The 17,700-nt window shown below is 44.2% G+C and overlaps 1 protein-coding gene across 1 annotated transcript in view; it reads right to left on the reverse strand.

The window, feature by feature from the left end:
* Nucleotides 1-11,759, reverse strand: part of LOC143773553 (protein kinase C delta type-like) — a 23,915-nt gene extending 12,156 nt beyond the window's left edge. Inside the window, exons 1-2 of the mRNA XM_077260963.1 lie at nucleotides 11,414-11,759; nucleotides 3,454-3,728 (exon numbers count right to left, since the gene is read on the reverse strand). Coding sequence (XP_077117078.1) covers nucleotides 3,454-3,728; nucleotides 11,414-11,714 — 576 coding nt within the window. The 5' untranslated portion in view covers nucleotides 11,715-11,759. The remainder of the gene's footprint in view (nucleotides 1-3,453; nucleotides 3,729-11,413) is intronic.
* Nucleotides 11,760-17,700: the final 5,941 nt, after the last annotated feature.

Raw genomic sequence — 17,700 nt, forward strand, 5'->3', positions numbered from 1 at the left:
CCTGTATATATACAGTGCACAGTACCACTCCTCCTGTCCTGTATATATACAGTGCACAGTACCACTCCTCCTGTCCTGTATATATACACTGCACAGTACCACTCCTCCTGTCCTGTATATATACACTGCACAGTACCACTCCTCCTGCCAATCCTGTCCCTGTCCTGTTCTCGGATAGGTGACATTGGTCTTTGGGAGGGTTAATATTGGTTTATTATTTTCAGGAATACTATGGGAAAATAAAATATATATATATATTGGAAAACACATTTAAATGGATTATACCAAGTAATCCCCTTTCCCGAGAACTTTGTAGTTGCTGGGGTCCGACCGCTGGGACCCCCATGATCTCGAGAAGCGGCGCTCTAAAGAAGCGATCAATCGTGGGCACTGTGGCGACATTCACACATAGCTCTTCAAATAACGCCTTTAAGAGGAGCGTTGAAGGGCACAACACAGTATAGGAAAATTCACTGATCGGGTGTAGGGGGAGTGTTAAGGTACCGTCACACTCAGCGACGCTGCAGCGATATAGACAACGAGCCGATCGCTGGAGCATCACTGTTTAGGTCGCTGTAGAGACATCAAACACAGCAGCTCCAGAACGATGCAGGAGCGATCCTGTGATGTAACGGTGACTCATTTATCGTTCTCACAGGTCGTTAGCTCCATGTAAAACATTGCTGACATCGTTGCTTTTGATGTCAAACATGACGATACACGCCGATCTGACGACCAAATAAAGTTCTGGACTTCTAGCTCCGACCAGCGATATCACAGCAGGATCCAGATCGCAGCTGCGTGTCAAACACAACGAGATCGCTATCCAGGACGCTGCAACGTCACGGATCGTTGTCGTTCTCGTTGTAAAGTTGCTGAGTGTGACGGTACCTTTATAGTCTGTAGGCTGGTGGGGTTTGTGTGGCATTGCTCCTTTTTTGTCCCAGTCCGGCCCTGGACAGCTCTGCAGGGAGGCTGCCATACTTTGTACTGGTTTTACTCCCTGCATATTGTGGGGCAGCTGAAGGGTTCAGGTAGCAGTGTCATCGCCCTGTGTTGTTCTGTAGCCCACATCCCCACACTGACTATATACAGTGGGCAACTAAGGGGTAGACAGCAGTTCCTTATGAATAGTAGGGTCAGTGGGTAAATGTGTCTACCTGTTTTACAATGGTATGGCCCAAATGTGAGCTGAGGTAAAACATTGCCAGAAGCTAAGAGGGACCAAACTTTCTTCTCTCTAGCCTCTGACATGTCCATATGCAGCGCCCCAGAGTCCTGGTCGTTGCAGTACTGTGGCTCCGCCACTATGGGGAGCCATGGTGCGTCCGATGGCACTGAAGGAGTTCATCTGATCAGGTATCACAGACACCAATACATTTCACAGCCGGGCCTCCGGGGGGAGCTAAGGGTTCTATTCATTAGGCCACTCCCCACCATAGTGGGTAAACTGGGGGTCAGGCAGGAAGTTAGATCAGAAAGCTGACTGGATTGGACGAAGCAACACCTAGTGGCAGAGGGTGTTGTGGAGGAAGAGACAGTAGGGTCTCTGTCAGGGGTGGGATCCTGACAGAGGCTTGGCATTGGAAAGAACGTAACGGGTCCGCGCCAGCTCCGGGAAGCGGCGGGGCCCAAGAAAGGACTAGAAGCGAGATAGATTGTGCTGAGTGAGAAACGAGATCAAGCAATAGGAGAATTCCAGTAGGGGTCGTGCTGTAAGACCGGAGCAACACCCTACTGAGGCGCACTACCGGTGGCCGGAACGCCGAGGGAGTATTATAACATTCAGCTTCAAGCAATACTCTAAACAGCGGCAGGACAGTCAGTTTAAGGCGGGCTGTCTAACACATATCACCTATGAAGTCTTGGGAGGCAATTGCGGGAGAGGGGCGTCTCTAGGGTCCCGGAAGAACTCCAGGCCTACCCGACAAACGGGTGCCGTTCTAACTGTAACATCAGGAAGGGACGGACGATTAGAAGAACATCATTTAATCGAGTTGTGAGGGAACTTAAGAAACAGACACAACGGTTGTGGGGTACTTTCCGTAAGCACAGCAGGGAAGGACTACAACACATAGCGCTAAGAAGGAAGGCACCGATTTCCACCTGTGAAGTGAACTCTGGAAGTGCCATTGGACCGGCCGGACTTGCGCAGCCTGGTGAACCGTATTCTGGACTGAGGATTCAGAGATCTCCAGTAAAGAGGTAAAGAGACTGCAACCTGGTGTCCTCGTTATTTACCGCGACCTGCATCCCACAACTGCACCACCAACATCCACACCTATCATTCACTGTGCGCCCCACGGCAGGGTCACGGACCGGGGCCTAGCCGCCGTGACAACCCCAGAAGCAGAGACTCAGAGGCCCGGTACCGGGTACCCCTCGGCCCTGCGGCAGTGGGGTCGCTACACATACACAGGCACTAATGCCCTCACACTTCTGCCAGTATGTACTGCCGTGTGTGTGGCAGTAGTTTTTCTAATAGTCTTATCACACCTGTCTGCCTTACTTCCTTGAGGAGGGACGGGAACCAAAGTTGACGTGTTCTAATATTGAAATCCCATTTCCCAGCTCTGGAAATTCACCACTTACGGTTGGAGGATTGGCAGTGATTGCATGGCTTAGAGGAGAACACTTCCATTTATAAGGGGTTGTCCCCGTCAGGCTGGGTTTACTGGAGGGATACCCTCCGCGAGGCTGGAGGTTGTGGTGCGTATACAGAATGTAAACTTCACTCTTGTGAACCCAGCCTACAACTAATTATGTAATGGTGCATGTATTACTAATGCAGATGACGTTTGCGTGTGTCGCCATTTCTAATTCATCTATATATTTTACTATATTATACTGCTCTGTAGTAAGCTCCGTTCTGCACCCATATGTCTGTAGTAAGCTCCGTTCTGCTCCCATATCTCTGCAGTAAGCTCTGTTCTGCTCCTATATCTCTATAGGAAGCTCTGTTCTGCTCCTATATCTCTATAGGAAGCTCTGTTCTGCTCCCATATCTCTGTAGTAAGCTCAGGTCTGCTCCCATATCTCTGTAGTAAGCTCGGTTCTGCTCCCATATCTCTGTAGTAAGCTCGGTTCTGCTCCCATATCTATGCAGCAAGCTCAGTTCTGTTCCCATATCTCTGTACCAGCCTGTTTTTAAAGCCTGTTATGTCTGCTGCTTTAATGCAATGGCCAGAGGTAAGCAGGGAAAAGGAGGGCCACCGCAACTCGAGGGCCACTGCCTTGTGATTGCCCCCCAGGCTGAAAAGTGCCAGCCAGCCCCTGGTGGGGACCGATCAGCCGTTACCATCTCTGCCAAAAGCCGGATGTAAACAGTGTGCGGGGCACACAAGGTTTAGTGGTCGTTCCTGGGTCCTGCAGGACAGCTCCGATTCAGACAAATAGGTCGTCAACATCAAAGAAGTGGCCAAAGCTTTTAGCACCAAGTAGTCCCAATTCTACCTTGGTCTGGAATCCGAAGTCTGCGTGGACGAGGAAGGGGCTTCCCGATGCCAGCTGAAGAACTCGCCTCTCCACCATGACGTCCAGCATATCCCCTCCGGCCAGCAGGGCTCTTTTGCTGATGATTTTAACAGCAAATTCTTGGCGGGTTTCAGTATCTTCCGCCATCAGGACCTTTCCAAAACTTCCAACTCCGAGCACATGGTGGAATAGTAATCTGTCCTTGATGGAATGAGAGACTGTGCTGGAGCTGGATGGCCGAACACCGCTGCCTCCTATCAGGGGAGAGAAATGGCAAATATCACAATAAATCTAACATCTACAGGACATTATTCACACTGAGGAAATCTTCTGTTCGAAGTAAAGCGTGTACTACATTTTGTAAATTGTATTAGTGGATTTTATTAACAAGCAACTTAGCAATCCTGTAATCAATCTTACCTGGTTTATTCTGGTAAAAAGGAGAAGTCATAAAATGATTATATTTCCATTATACACTTGGTTGTGATGAGGTTGAACAATATAAACATTTAAAGGATTTCACCTGGACATTTGATCTGCAATATATTTATTCAATTCAATTTCCTTTATTTAAGCTCTGGGGTACTGGGATATGGAAGACTCACAAAGCATAATAAACGTAAGATGTAGAAAAAAAGACCCCAAAAAGTAATACTCACCTCACTTCTCACCTTTTCTGTTCTCTGTGCTCTGCAAGGTCCTTGGCTCTGTTCCTAAGGCCAGGGTCACACTACAGCGAGATACGGCCGAGTCTCGCAGGTTAAAACCAAGCTCTGGCACTCCAGAGCGGAGCGTGCAGCCTCACAGCAATACATGGAGCTGCACGCTCCGCTCTGGAGTGCCGGTGCCAGAGCTTGTTTCTCACCTGCGAGACTCGGCCGTATCTCGCTGTAGTGTGACTCCGGCCTTACTGCCAGTGTGTGCTGATGGAACCCGGTCATCTTCAGACTAGGCTGGGACTAGGCCTAGGTTGTCTCTGTGCATGCAAAGGATTATCCCGGGCTTACTAGCAGCTGGAAATCCTGGTCTAGTGTCAAGAAGCAAGTCATTATGTTATGACATGCGCCACGACCTTACAACGATCATTCTAGACTAGGACTAGGACATCCAGGGTGTTGAAGACCGTACGTGGGACAACGAGCAGCAGAGACATTAGTTTTAACCTTTTGTCAGCCCTACATAGTTCCACAAAATGGTGGCTGCTATTTTGCAGAATTCTTTTAGAGCAAACTACAAAAAATATGGAAAAGAATACAGATTTTTTTAAATATTCAACTTCACTTGATTAAATTCTCCCAACTCTACTTGTCGCCTAACTTTTTCTGGGACCTTCATGATCACTAGAAAAGGACGCCTGCAGTCGACCACTGAGGAGGGTTTTGATAGGTTGGTGGTGAACCATGCATATTGCTATATTCAACTCAATAGTTATGAGACTGAAGGAAACCGTAAAATGCTACAGTATTCTGCTGGGAACTCTGAATGGAAGATCTTAACCCATGACTGCCATCGGACGGTATAGTACGTCCAATGGCAGTACCCCCGCTTTGATGTGGGTTCTGGTGGTGAGCCCAAATCAAAGCCGGGACATGTCAGCTGTTTTGAACAGCTTGACATGTGCCCGCAAAAGGTGCTGGTGGAATCGCGATCCACCCACGCCTATTAACTAGTTAAATGCCGCTGTCAAACACTGACAGCGGCATTTAACAAGCACTTCCGACCAGAAATGCGCACACTGGTGACCCCGTCACATGATCGGGGCTCATCGGCATGACTGCATGACAACCAGAGGTTGGTTTTCAAAAATATGAAAAAATAAAAAAAATTAAAAAGTTTAAATCACCCCATTCAAAATATTACAATAAAAAAGTCAAACCCACACATGTTTGGTATCACCGCGTTCAGAATTGTCCGATCTATCAATCTTAAAAAGGATCACCCTGATCACTAAACGGTATAGTGATAAAAAAAAGTCAAAACATCAGAATTACGTTTTTTTTGGTAGCCACGACATTGCATTAAAATACAATACCGGGTGATCAAAAGAACGTATCTGCACCAAAATTATATCATTAAAAACGTCAGCTCGGCGCGCAAAAAATAAGCCCTCACCCGAACCGAGATCACAAAAAATGAAGACGCTACAGGTATCAATAAATTGCGCAGATTTTTTTTTTTTTATCAAACTTTGGAATTTATTTTCACCACTTAGATAAAAAATAACCTAGACATGTTTGGTGTCTATGAACTCGTTATGGCCTGGAGAATCATAATTGCTGGTCAGTTTTAGCATTTAGTGAAAATAGCAAAAAAGCCAAACAAAAAACATGTGTGGGATTGCACTTTTTTTGCAATTTCACCTCACTTGGAATTTTTTTCCCGTTTTCTAGTACACGACATGGTAAAACAAATGGTGTCGTTCAAAAGAACAACTTTTCCCTCAAAAAAAGCCCTCACATGGCCATATTGACAGAAAAATAAAAAAGTTATGTCTCTGGGAAGGGGGGGGGGGGAACGAAAAAACGAAAACGCAAAACCAAAAAAAGCTAAAGGGGTTAAAAGATGTTTAAAAGATGTTTACACTTTGTGACAGGTTGACTTAGGCTTCTTTCACACTAGCGTCCGGCTCGGCCCGTCGCAGTGCGTCGGGCCGAGGTTACCGACGCTAGCAGTGATTGCGCCGCACAACGGGGGCAGCGGATGCATTTTTCCAGCGCATCCGCTGCCCCATTGTTTGGTGCGGGGAAGTGCGGGGAGGTGGGGGCGGAGTTCCGGCCGCGCATGCGCGGTCGGAAAAAGTGGACCGTCGGCAGCAAAAAACGTTACATGTAACGTTTTTTGCTCCCGGCGGACTGCCACAACACGGCGCAACCGTCTCACGACGGTTGCAACGTGTGTCAATGCGTCGCAAAGCGTCGCTAATGTTAGTCTATGGGGCAAAAACGCATCCTGCAGACTTTGCAGGATGTGTTTTTTCCCCTAAACGACGCATTGCGACGTATTGAAAAAAACGCCAGTGTGAAAGTAGCCTTACTCCACTGCACTCAGAGGTAGAAACAGGAACACTTCTTGGGTTAATCTTTTGCTAGTTTATTAACCCCTTCATGACCACAGCTTTTTTCGGTTTTGCGCTTTCGTTTTTCTCTCCCCTTTATTCTAGAGCCATAACGTTTTTTAGTTTTCCCATTAATATGGCCATGTGAGGGCTTATTTTTGAGGGACGAGTTGTACTTTTGAACGACACCATTGGTTTTATTATGTCATGTACTTGAAAACGGGAAAAAAAATCCAAGTGCGGTGAAATTGCAAAAAAAGGGCAATCCCACACTTGTTTTTTGTTTTGACTTTTTTGCTAGGTTCAATAAATGCTAAAACTGATCTACCATTGTGGTTATCCAGGTCATTACGAGTTCATAGACACCAAACATGTCTAGGTTCTTTTTTTTATCTAAGTGGTGAAAGAAAATTCCAAAGCTTGCTAAAAAAAAAAAAAAATTGAGCTATTTTCCATGAGCCATAGCATCTCCATTTTTCGTGATCTTGGGTCGGGTGAGGGCTTATTTTTTGCGTGCCGAGCTGACGTTTATACTGATACCACATTTGTGCAGAAATATTCTTTTGATCGCCCGTTATTGCATTTTAATGCAATGTTGCGGTGACCAAAAAATCAGGTTAATCCTTTTTATTATTGATACATCGGGCGATTCTGAATGCGGTGATACGAAATATGTGTATATTTGATTCTAGACATGGGAGGCAAGAAGCTGCCATAGCTCGATCGGCTCTGCTACATAGAGGTGATGCTCAGATCGCCTCTATTTAGTAGAATTGCAGACTTGCTATGAGCGCCGACCACAGGGACTCAACAGTCATATCGGTCTCAAGATACATGGAGCTTAATTTTTATGTCATTTTTATATTCCTTTTTTCTTGTTGATATCTAGGGAAAATGTAAATAAAAATAGGATATATGTGTCTATTTTTCACCCTTTTTCCCACAAAGGACCAGTAAAAACTTTTAATATTGCATTCCCCTTTTCATACAAATGATTTTTAGATTTGGAACATTTTTTTTAAATGGGCTCAGGGCTAGAAACAGCGATTCACACTGTCAGGGTCTCTTCTTCTTTAGTTTAGTTTTTTTATTTATGCATTTTTTTCTATTTTGGGGAACATTTTAATATATTAATATTCTTCTTTTTACTAATTTGCCCTGTAACTGAGGATGGTATATTAGCCCCAGTTACAGGAGAATCTTAGCCTCTTGCCTGCATGGAAGAGCTGACTTGATGTCCTTCATCCAAGTAGCTCCTCATCTCCTGAGATCTCAATCTACACGTGCGCCGCCTCCGGCGGACATTTTTCTGGAGACCATCGCATTACAGCAATGGAAGTGTGGGGACTCCGGGCTTTCACAAAATGTCGGTGGAGCCCCCGCACCCCGAACATCTCCAAAACTGCAATGCATCAGCCTGGGATGGATGTGTGGGGGCTCTGGGATTTCACAAAATGTCGGCGGAGCCCTCGCCCCACAAAGCATCTGCGAAACTGCTGCACACCAGCCTGGGATGAGACTCCTGGTAAGTACATCTGGACTATAACACGCACCCCCATTTTCCTCGAAAAATTTTTGGGGAAAAAAGTGCGTCTTATAGCCTGAAAAATACAGTAATTTACTGAGATAATGACTTTTGGGTTTTCATTGGCTGTAAGCCATAATCATTAACATTAACAGAAATAAACACTTTAAATAGATCACTCTGTTTGTAATGACTATATATAATATATGAGTTTCACTTTTTGTATTGAAGAACTGAAATAAAATAACTTTTTGATGATATTCTAATGTTGTAATGTTGTGAGAAGCACCTGTAAGTGATCAGTGACATAACAGGGGAGACCGGCTGAAGCTGCGTCACATAAGCCATCATGAACCGGCCTAAGGGTCTGTGCACACGTTAAGTATTTGGTGCAGAGATTACAAAACCATTTCTGCATCTCTTGGCAAGAAAAATACAGCTGCAAATAACACGCGTTTTTGGTACAGATTTTTCCCCACTCGTTAGTGTTTGTGAAGCCTGCAGGAAAAACGCTGGAAGAATTGACATGCTGCAGATTTAACCCCTTCACGACATCCGCTGTACATGGATGGGGCAAGTTGGAAGCGGGCGCACAGCATGAGCCCACCCCATTCCTAACAGTTGATGGCTGTTATCGCAGGTCCCTGATGGGTTGTCATGACATTACCGAGCTCCTTTGGAACTCTGCCTGTGGACGGGCTTCAGAGCAGATCATGGTTTCTGCTGTATACAACGATGCTGTGGCGTCACTGTATTTAGCACAAGCGATCAAAGACATCTCCAAGTCCCACAAGGCTAACAATTAAAATGAAAAATAAAAAAAATATGAAAAAAAACCCTCAAAAACTGAAAGTTCAAATTACCGCCCCTTTCCCCCATTGAAAATAAAGATATAAACAGAAATAAACATTGGTGGTCGATGTGTTAAAAAAGTCACATCTCTCCTAAAATGGTATTAATAAAAGCTCTGTCTCACCTCACAAAAATTAATCAGTCACACATCTCCATCGGCTGAAATGTGAAAATGTTACAGGTCTTGGAAAATAGAGACACAATCCCAAAAATTGGGGGGGGGGGAATTCTGCATTTTTTTCGCCAGTAAAATAATAATAAACTAGACGTGTTGGGTATCGCCATATTCGTGTTGATGAGGATAACAATATTGCAAGGTCATTTTTTTTTTTTACCACAAAATGTACACCGTAAAAACAATTAATAAAAAACAATGTCAGAATGATGTTTTTTTTTTCCATAATTTCACTGCGCTCGGAATGTTTTTCCGGTTTTCAGTGCGCTATGTGGTAAAATGAATGGTGTCATTCAAAAGTATAACCCGTCCCTCAAAAAGCAAGCCCTCATATGTCTATGTGGACAGAAGAATAAAAGAGTTATGGCTCTGGGAAGAAGAGGAGGAAGAAACAGAAACACAAAAGCGGACATTGGCTGTGGCGTGAAGGGGTTAAATCTGCACCAAATCTGCAACCCACAAATAAGCAACGTGTGCATGAGACTTCAGGATTCTCATTCACTTTACTGACATCAGGAAACGCTTCAGGCTTTGTGACAACTTTGTGTGCACACAGCCTTACCATAGCATTGGCTACTGTGCCCATAACAACCAATCAGAGATCAGCTTTCATTATACCAAGCAGTTTGAGAAGTGAAAGCTGAGCTCTGGTTGGTTGCTATGGTCATCAAAAGCAATGTAATGAACAGTTTTGATAAATGAGGCCGAGACCCTGCATTACACATCAGGGGGCAGCAGCCCCATGTCACTGATCTACCACTGCTGTCAGGAGAGGGGAACAAGGACAACTGATGAGAATCCAGCAATTGGGGGAATGTGGTCTGCATTACAGGAGCCATGTAAGAGAGGACCTCATGGCATTACACATCACATAATGATGTCACATTTTCTTACCTTAATAATAACTATGAAAATGACCTAAATAACAAAATAATACACATCACACATCAAATTGGTGAATTAAACATACAAAGATCACCAAAACTCTAATTACCTTACTTTTAATTATTTCAAAACCTGAACTGTACAAGTATCACTGGGATTATTATTATTTATTAATATAACGCCATTTATTCCATGGTGCTTTACATGTGATATGGGGTATACATAGTAATCACAGGTACAATAATCAGGAAGAATACAAGTCACTGGTACAGGAGGAGAGGACCCTGCCCCCGAGGACTCACAATCTACAAGGGATGGGTGAGGATACAGTAGGTGAGGGCAGAGCTGGTCGTGCAGTGGTTTGGTGGATCAGTGGTTACTGCAGGTTGTAGGCTTGTCAGAAGAGGTGGGTCTTCAGGTTCCTTTTGAAGGTTTCCATGGTAGGCGAGAGTCTGATATGTTGGGGTAGAGAGTTCCCCAATTAGGGGGGATGCCAGGGAGAAATCTTGTACACATTTGTGGGAAGAGGAGAGTAGAGAAGAGGTTGCAACATTCTAACATTCACACAAATTTGGCAACTTTTTGGTATTGTTTTCTGCAGAGAAAGTCATTTAAGGGGTTGTCCACTTCTGGTCATCTCCATCTGAAATAATCCACTGCCCCAAATAAAGTAAAAACACTTCATATTTACCAAGAAACTCAGTACCAACATTGCTGGAATGGCGCCATTACAGGAGATATGTGTTTTTATTTTATTTCAGGCACTGCAGCATTTAGGGACGATGTCTCCAAGGTTTTGGCAATCTGAGATATCACATACATAGCAATATATAATATACAGAGATAAATGTGCCACTTATTGGGCTGCTTGCTCTAGTTTTGATGTTTTGATACAATCACTGTTTTTTTCGGCAGGAGATTATCACTAGATGACTGCTGCCAGGTAGTCATCCATATTCGTGAGCAGGGTTATTCAGAGCTCAGCATGCAGAGAACTGACAAATCTGATGCAGATAAAACTGCGATTTTATCAAAATGTCACCATGTAGCCCAATAAGTAGTACATCATTGATATAAGGATCTCTGCCTCTAAATCATGCTGCTCTCAGATAAGGCAACAAAAACTGCTGACGCATTCCCTTTAAAACGTGTCAGCATTTTCCATGTCTTGTGGTAAATTTCTGCAGAACTGAACCTGAACATTACACAATAAGAACATTTCATCATGATTTGGGAACAGATAGCTCTGACATTTACATTGGTAAGCTGCCTACAACCCCTATAGTAATCAGCTCCAATATAAAATTGTTTTTGGTAATTTTTCATTATAAAGGTATATTTGGAATAATGTCACTGACTTTTTATCCCTGGATTACATGTGGAGGTATAAAGCATTTACAATAACTTTCAATATAATTGATAGCTCTTTTTCTCAACTTGCCCGAACCTCTCGGGTTCTCCTGCAGGTGTTCTTTCTTCTGGATATTGGTCTTGATTGATGGTGTCTTTCCTTCCTCTGAACAGTCCAGGTTGATTCTTCTGTTCTTTGGTCCTTTACTCTGGGCAATGACGTCTTCATCCACTCGGTCCATTTCTGGGGTGGGAGACATCTCCGGCCCTGAATCTGGCTTCTTCCTCTTTCTTCCCCTCTTTTTGGGTTTTTTGATTGAAGACTTCTCATCAGGCGATGAGTCCAAGTGTCTTCTTTTCCTCATTCTCTTCCTCCCTACAACCTCCTCTTTCTCCATATTATCGCTTTGCTCACAGTCCGCAGACAGCTACTTCACATTCACCAGTCAACTCCAACTGTCACTTTTCTCAACTGAGCGCACGGGCATCTGGATGGCACTGGTCATGTGATCAGTAACTGACCAATAAGATTTAAAGGTGTATGCTACAGTATAAGTATTGGAATGTATCAGTTTGATATAAGGGCTGTAATAAAATTAAATCTGTTTCTGTTTTACTGGTTTTAATTAGTTCATTTAAATTTCAGTGACTTTATCTTTTTCATCACTTCAGAATTATCTCACAGATAATTTTAGGATTGTATGTCCCATGTAAAAAATATGCTGTATTATTAATCCACACTAAAATCAATACACTATATACCTGACCATTGTACTTGATGAACGGTGGAGAGTGGCAGCGAACATAGCGAACGGGATGAGTTTCTCATCCACTGCTGTACTCATCATAAGCAGCGGCTGAAATGACAACGCTAAAGTATAATAATGTTTGTTTTCATTGCTGCCTATGCAGAGTGCAGAAGTCTATGATAAATTCCTTTTTACTCAAGTGTTATGTATAAGATGTGACCAAGATGACAGAAAATAAGCAGGTAATAATTGAAGACAGCTTGAATCATGTGCAGTGCATATACCAAGTGTTCATTCATTAGCTATTCATTTTCTGTTGTCTCAGTCTCTGACTACATAGAGGGATCCACTCAAGATGAGTTTGCCATAGGCTTTTGTGCTCTGCTTAGGCAGTGAATTATATGATAAAGCTCACTTCATTATACAAAGCTTTGTCATTTCCATCTTTGCTTCTGTAGAGAGCAGCAGCCACTAGCAAAATTATCTCACCTCCTGCGCTCTGCATGATTAGAGTTGGGTGGGCATTCACATTGCCGCTCAATATGGTCTTCATTTATCACTTAGCGCTTCTTTTATAGTTTTGCATTTTTCTAACCCAAACTAGTTTTACAAGTAGAGCAAGGGACAGGTTTAGGATTAATTTTATGATTAGGGCTAGGTTTAGGGATAGGGTTAGAGACCAGATTAGGAATAGAGTTAAGAATAGAATTAAGATTATGGCTAGGAATAAGGCTAGGGTAATAAAATTGTTATATAAAAATACAATAATAAAATAAAAAGCAAATAAATAAAAAAATAGCCGGATTACTTACGGTAATGCTCTTTTAATGAGTCCATGACAGCACCCACTGGAGAGATAGGGATCCGCCCCAAGGAACAGGAAACCTACAGAGACATAAAAGGGGGCGGTCCCCCTCTCCTCCTCAGTTTAATTTCAGAGTACCCGGAGGACCGCCAGTGTTAGTCAACCATCACAATGTATCATCAGAATATAAACTTCATAGAAGTAATTACATTGGCTTTTATTTAGGGAGGGATGTGACTGGGTGCTGTCATGGACTCATTAAAAGAGCATTACCGTAAGTAATCCGGCTATTTACCCTTCGCCATGACAGCACCCACTGGAGAGATTTCCAGAGACCAACACCTAGGGGGGGACCACCGTGCTGAGGATAGTCCTGCCAAAGTGTAGGTCAGATTCGGAAGACAGGTCAAGCCTGTAGTGATTATAGAAAGTGGAAGGAGCCAACCAAGTTGCAGCCTTACATATATCCTCGATTGGCACGTTCCCTTTTTCGGCCCAGGAAGAAGCCATGGCTCTGGTGGAATGTGCTTTGATACCCTCCGGAGGTTCTTCATTTTTCATGGAATAGGCCAACCGGATAGCGTCTCTTATCCACCTGGATAATGTTGCTCTTGTGACTCCATATCCTTTCTTTTTGCCCTGGAAGGATATGAACAGAGCCCTACTCTGCCTCCAACTACTAGTTTTCTCAATATATTGCAAAACTACTCTCCTGACGTCTAGAGTATGAAATTTTTGTTCTTCAGGAGTAGAGGGGTCTTTAAAGAAAGTAGGAAGATGTATCTCTTGTGACCTGTGGAACTTCCCTGCTACCTTAGGAAGGTATAAGGGGTCCGGTTTTAAGATTAGTCTGTCATGAAATGTGAGAAGGTAAGGTTGATCTATCGACAAGGCCTGAATGTCGCTGACTCTTCTACCCGATGTTAAGGCTACTAAGAAGGCTGTTTTTAACGACAAGTGTTTCAAAGATGCTGTGTCTATAGGCTCAAACGGAGATTCTGTTAGAGAGTCTAAGACTAGATTTAGATCCCAAGGAGCTACCCTAGGTATGTGGACAGGAGTAACTCGTTCACAGGCCGTGATGAAGCGGGATACCCATTTATTATCAGCAATATTATGGCCATAGAGGGCACCCAGAGCGGACACCTGGACCTTTAGTGTGTTAACTGACAGACCTAACTCTTTCCCTTTCTGTAGAAATTCTAGTATAGATTTTATTGGGACTTCAGAGGGGTTTGAACTAGTATGGAACTGTAGAAACTTCTTCCATACTTTGGTGTAAATTTTTGTTGTAGATGGTTTCCTGCTAAGCAGGAGTGTATCAATTAGGCCTTTTGAAAACCCCCTGGAATTTAATATCTGCCTTTCAAATTCCAGGCCGTCAGGTGGAGGCTGTCCACCTGAGGGTGGAAGAAAGGTCCCTGAGAGAGAAGGTTTGGGATTGAGGGAAGGACCCAAGGATCCGTCACCGACATTGACTGCAGGCACGAGAACCATGGTCTCTTGGGCCAGAATGGCGCTATCAGTATTATCCTGGCCTGCTCTTCCCTGATCTTCCGTATTACTTGTGGAAGCAGAATTATCGGAGGGAAAGCATACGCTAGCTTGAATTGCCAGGGTGTTTGAAGAGCATCTAGAATGTCCGGGTGATCTGCACGGGACCGAGATGCGAAATTCTGGACTTGTTTGTTTTGTTTTGTAGCGAACAGGTCTATTTGGGGCTTGCCCCATAACAATGTTATTTTGTGGAAAATGTGAGGATTGAGACACCATTCTCCTTGATGAAGAGTGTGTCGACTTAGAAAGTCCGCTTGTTGATTGTCCTCTCCTTTGATGTGGACTGCCGAGAGGGACAACAGATGCTTTTCGGCCAGGATTAAGGTACTGTTTGCGGAAGACATTAGAGCGTCTGATCTTGTGCCGCCTTGTTTGTTTAAATACGCCACTGTCGTAGTGTTGTCTGAACAGATTCTGACGTGGCTTCCTCGTAGCTGTGGGAGAAATTGACGCAGTGCATAGTTTACCGCATTCAATTCTTTCAGGTTTGATAAATATAAATCCTCATTCTTATCCCAGGTTCCCTGGCAGAATCTATCTCCCATGTGTGCGCCCCACCCGTGGGGACTAGCGTCCGTAGTTATCGTGTGGGATGGTGATATTACCCAAGGGACACCCCCCGCTAGGTTGTCTTTATCTAGCCACCACTCTAAGGAGGATAAGACTTCCTCGGATAAAATTATTTTCGATTCAAGGTGCCCCAGAAATTTTCTCTGTTCCCGAAGTATCTGATGTTGTAATGTTCGGGTATGAAGTTGTGCCCACTGAACGGCTGGAGTACAGGAGGAGAGGGATCCTAGCAAGGACATTCCTGCTCTCAGGGACATTTGAGGTTTGTGAATGGCCGCCACTACTTTACCCTCTATAAGAGATATTTTTTCTTGGGGAAGTAGACATTTTTGTTTTATGGAATCTAGATTGAACCCCAAAAATGTCTGAAGAGAGAGTGGGATGAGTCTGGATTTTTTATAGTTGACGATCCAGCCCAGGCTTTCTAAGGACGAGACAGTGTCAGCTAATCGTTCCGCACACTGAAGGGACGAATTTCCTACAACTAAAAAATCATCTAAGTAGGGAATGATTAATGTGTCTCTCTGGCGAAGGTAGGCCATTACTTCTAACATTACCTTCGTGAAGATCCTGGGTGCCGTGGAGAGACCGAAGGGCATGGCTGTATACTGGAAATGATGAATCTCCCCCTCAAGAGTTACTGCCACTCTTAAGTATTTTTGATACCTACTATGGATAGGGAGATGGTAGTAGGCATCTTTTAAATCAATGCCGCCCATTCTACAATTTGGGAAAAGGAGCTTAATGGCCGATCTAATAGACTCCATTTTAAACGTATAATTTTTAATAAACGTATTGAGTTTTTTAAGATTTATAATTGTTCGAAATGAACCATTGGGTTTAGGGATTAGAAATAACGGAGAGTAGAACCCTTTACCCTCTTGTCCCTTTGGCACCCTAACTAAAACATTCTTAACTATAAGACTTCTAATTTCCAGTTCAAGGGCCTTCTGTTGCACTGGTGAGGAAAGGGCTGTTAAAATAAAGGAATCATGGGGAATTTGGAGGAATTCTATTTTCATTCCTTCCTTAATAATATTTAGCACCCAGGAACTTGACGTGATTTTTCACCATTGGGGAAAGAAAAATTTTAACCTACCCCCTACTGGGGTGTCTGGTGTTTCAGAATTTATTGTCTCTACGGAAGGGGGGGCCTTTAAACATAGTGCCACCCTGTTTTCCCTCTCTTGTGGCCCATCGTGACGATCTTTCATTTTGTGTTCTCTTCCCGAACGGCCTCTTCCTAAAGGTCTTCCTATAGAAAGGAATTGAGGGGTCAGGGAAGGCTTTTTTCCTCTCTTTTGCTTTTTTGAGGATCTCGTCTAATGCTTTCCCAAACAAAAACTCACCCTCACACGGAATAGCACAGATTTTAGCCTTTGACTGCGTATCCCCCTTCCAGCTCTTCATCCATAACGCACGTCTGGCATTATTAATCAGACCGGCTGATCTTGCTGCAAGGCGAAGAGAGTCAGCTGAAGCATCCGCCATGAATGCTGCTGCACCTCTAGTTAGTGGTATCGCATCCCGCAATTTTTGTCTGGAGACCCCCTGTTCGATCTGTTGATCCAGCTGATCAATCCAAACAAGCATGGATCTAGCAGTGCATGTACTGGCAATTGATGGTTTAAATATGCCCGTGGAAGCCTCCCATGATCGTTTTAGTGACGATTCTGCCTTCCGATCTAGAGGATCAGAAAGTAGGCCTGCATCCTCGACTGGTAGAGCTGACTGTTTTGAGGTGGAGGCGACTGCAGCATCCACCTTAGGGATTTTAGTCCATGAAATTAACTCCTCATCATTAAAGGGGTACTTCCTTTTGGAGGCTGACGGGAGAAAACCTCTCTGGTCCTGTTTCTCCCACTCCCTCTTTATCAGTGCCTTAACCGCAGGAATTACTGGGAATGCTCTTCTCTTCCTCTCTGCCAACCCTGCAAACATGATGTCTTGTGCAGTTTGGTCGTCTTTTGCATCCTCACAACCTATAGTATTCCTGATGGATTTTACTAGGTTGTCCACCCCATCAAGGGGAAAACAAGCTCGACCCTCAATGTCGGAGTGTGTTGAGGAAGAGGATGATGCCTGCGAGGAGTCTGAGTGGATAACGCCTTCCTCCTCGGACTCAGAGCTGGATATAGCCTTTTCTTTCCCGGATTTTTTAGGGGGGGTACTGGCTTGTGAGATGGCCTGTAATTCCTCTCTAATTATGGCCCATATATCTGTGACCGACATAGATGGACTCTGCATTGTTTCCGCCATACATTGATTGCAGAGTTTTTTGGGGTGGGAATCTGGGAGAGGCTCGTCACATAACGCACACTGTTTGTGCTTAGATTTCTGTCTCTTTTTGGGGAGAAGAAGACATTTGTGGAAAAGGGTGTCAGCTTTATAGGTAGAGGGGAAATTACACTCACCCAGTGAAGCTGTACGGTACCGAAATAGGAGGCTGTGACTTTCTGGATCTTGAATCCTTGGTCTCACTCCTGTGGCTGGCATCTGAGGACCTTCTGCTGGCTGGCTCACCTGCTGGGTCCACTGTTTTGCCTGGGGACGACATGTTGCATCGCCTGTGCGTTTGCAACTTCCCCCTTTTTATAGGCCAAGATCCGGTCAGTTAACCTTTTTTTTTTTTTTTTCTTCCACAGCGGTGTACTGCGCATGCGCGAAACCGCGCTTTCCCTCACCGCTGTGTGAGTGACCCGG

Source organism: Ranitomeya variabilis, chromosome 5 (genome assembly GCF_051348905.1).
Source record: "Ranitomeya variabilis isolate aRanVar5 chromosome 5, aRanVar5.hap1, whole genome shotgun sequence".
Classification (NCBI taxonomy): domain Eukaryota; kingdom Metazoa; phylum Chordata; class Amphibia; order Anura; family Dendrobatidae; genus Ranitomeya; species Ranitomeya variabilis.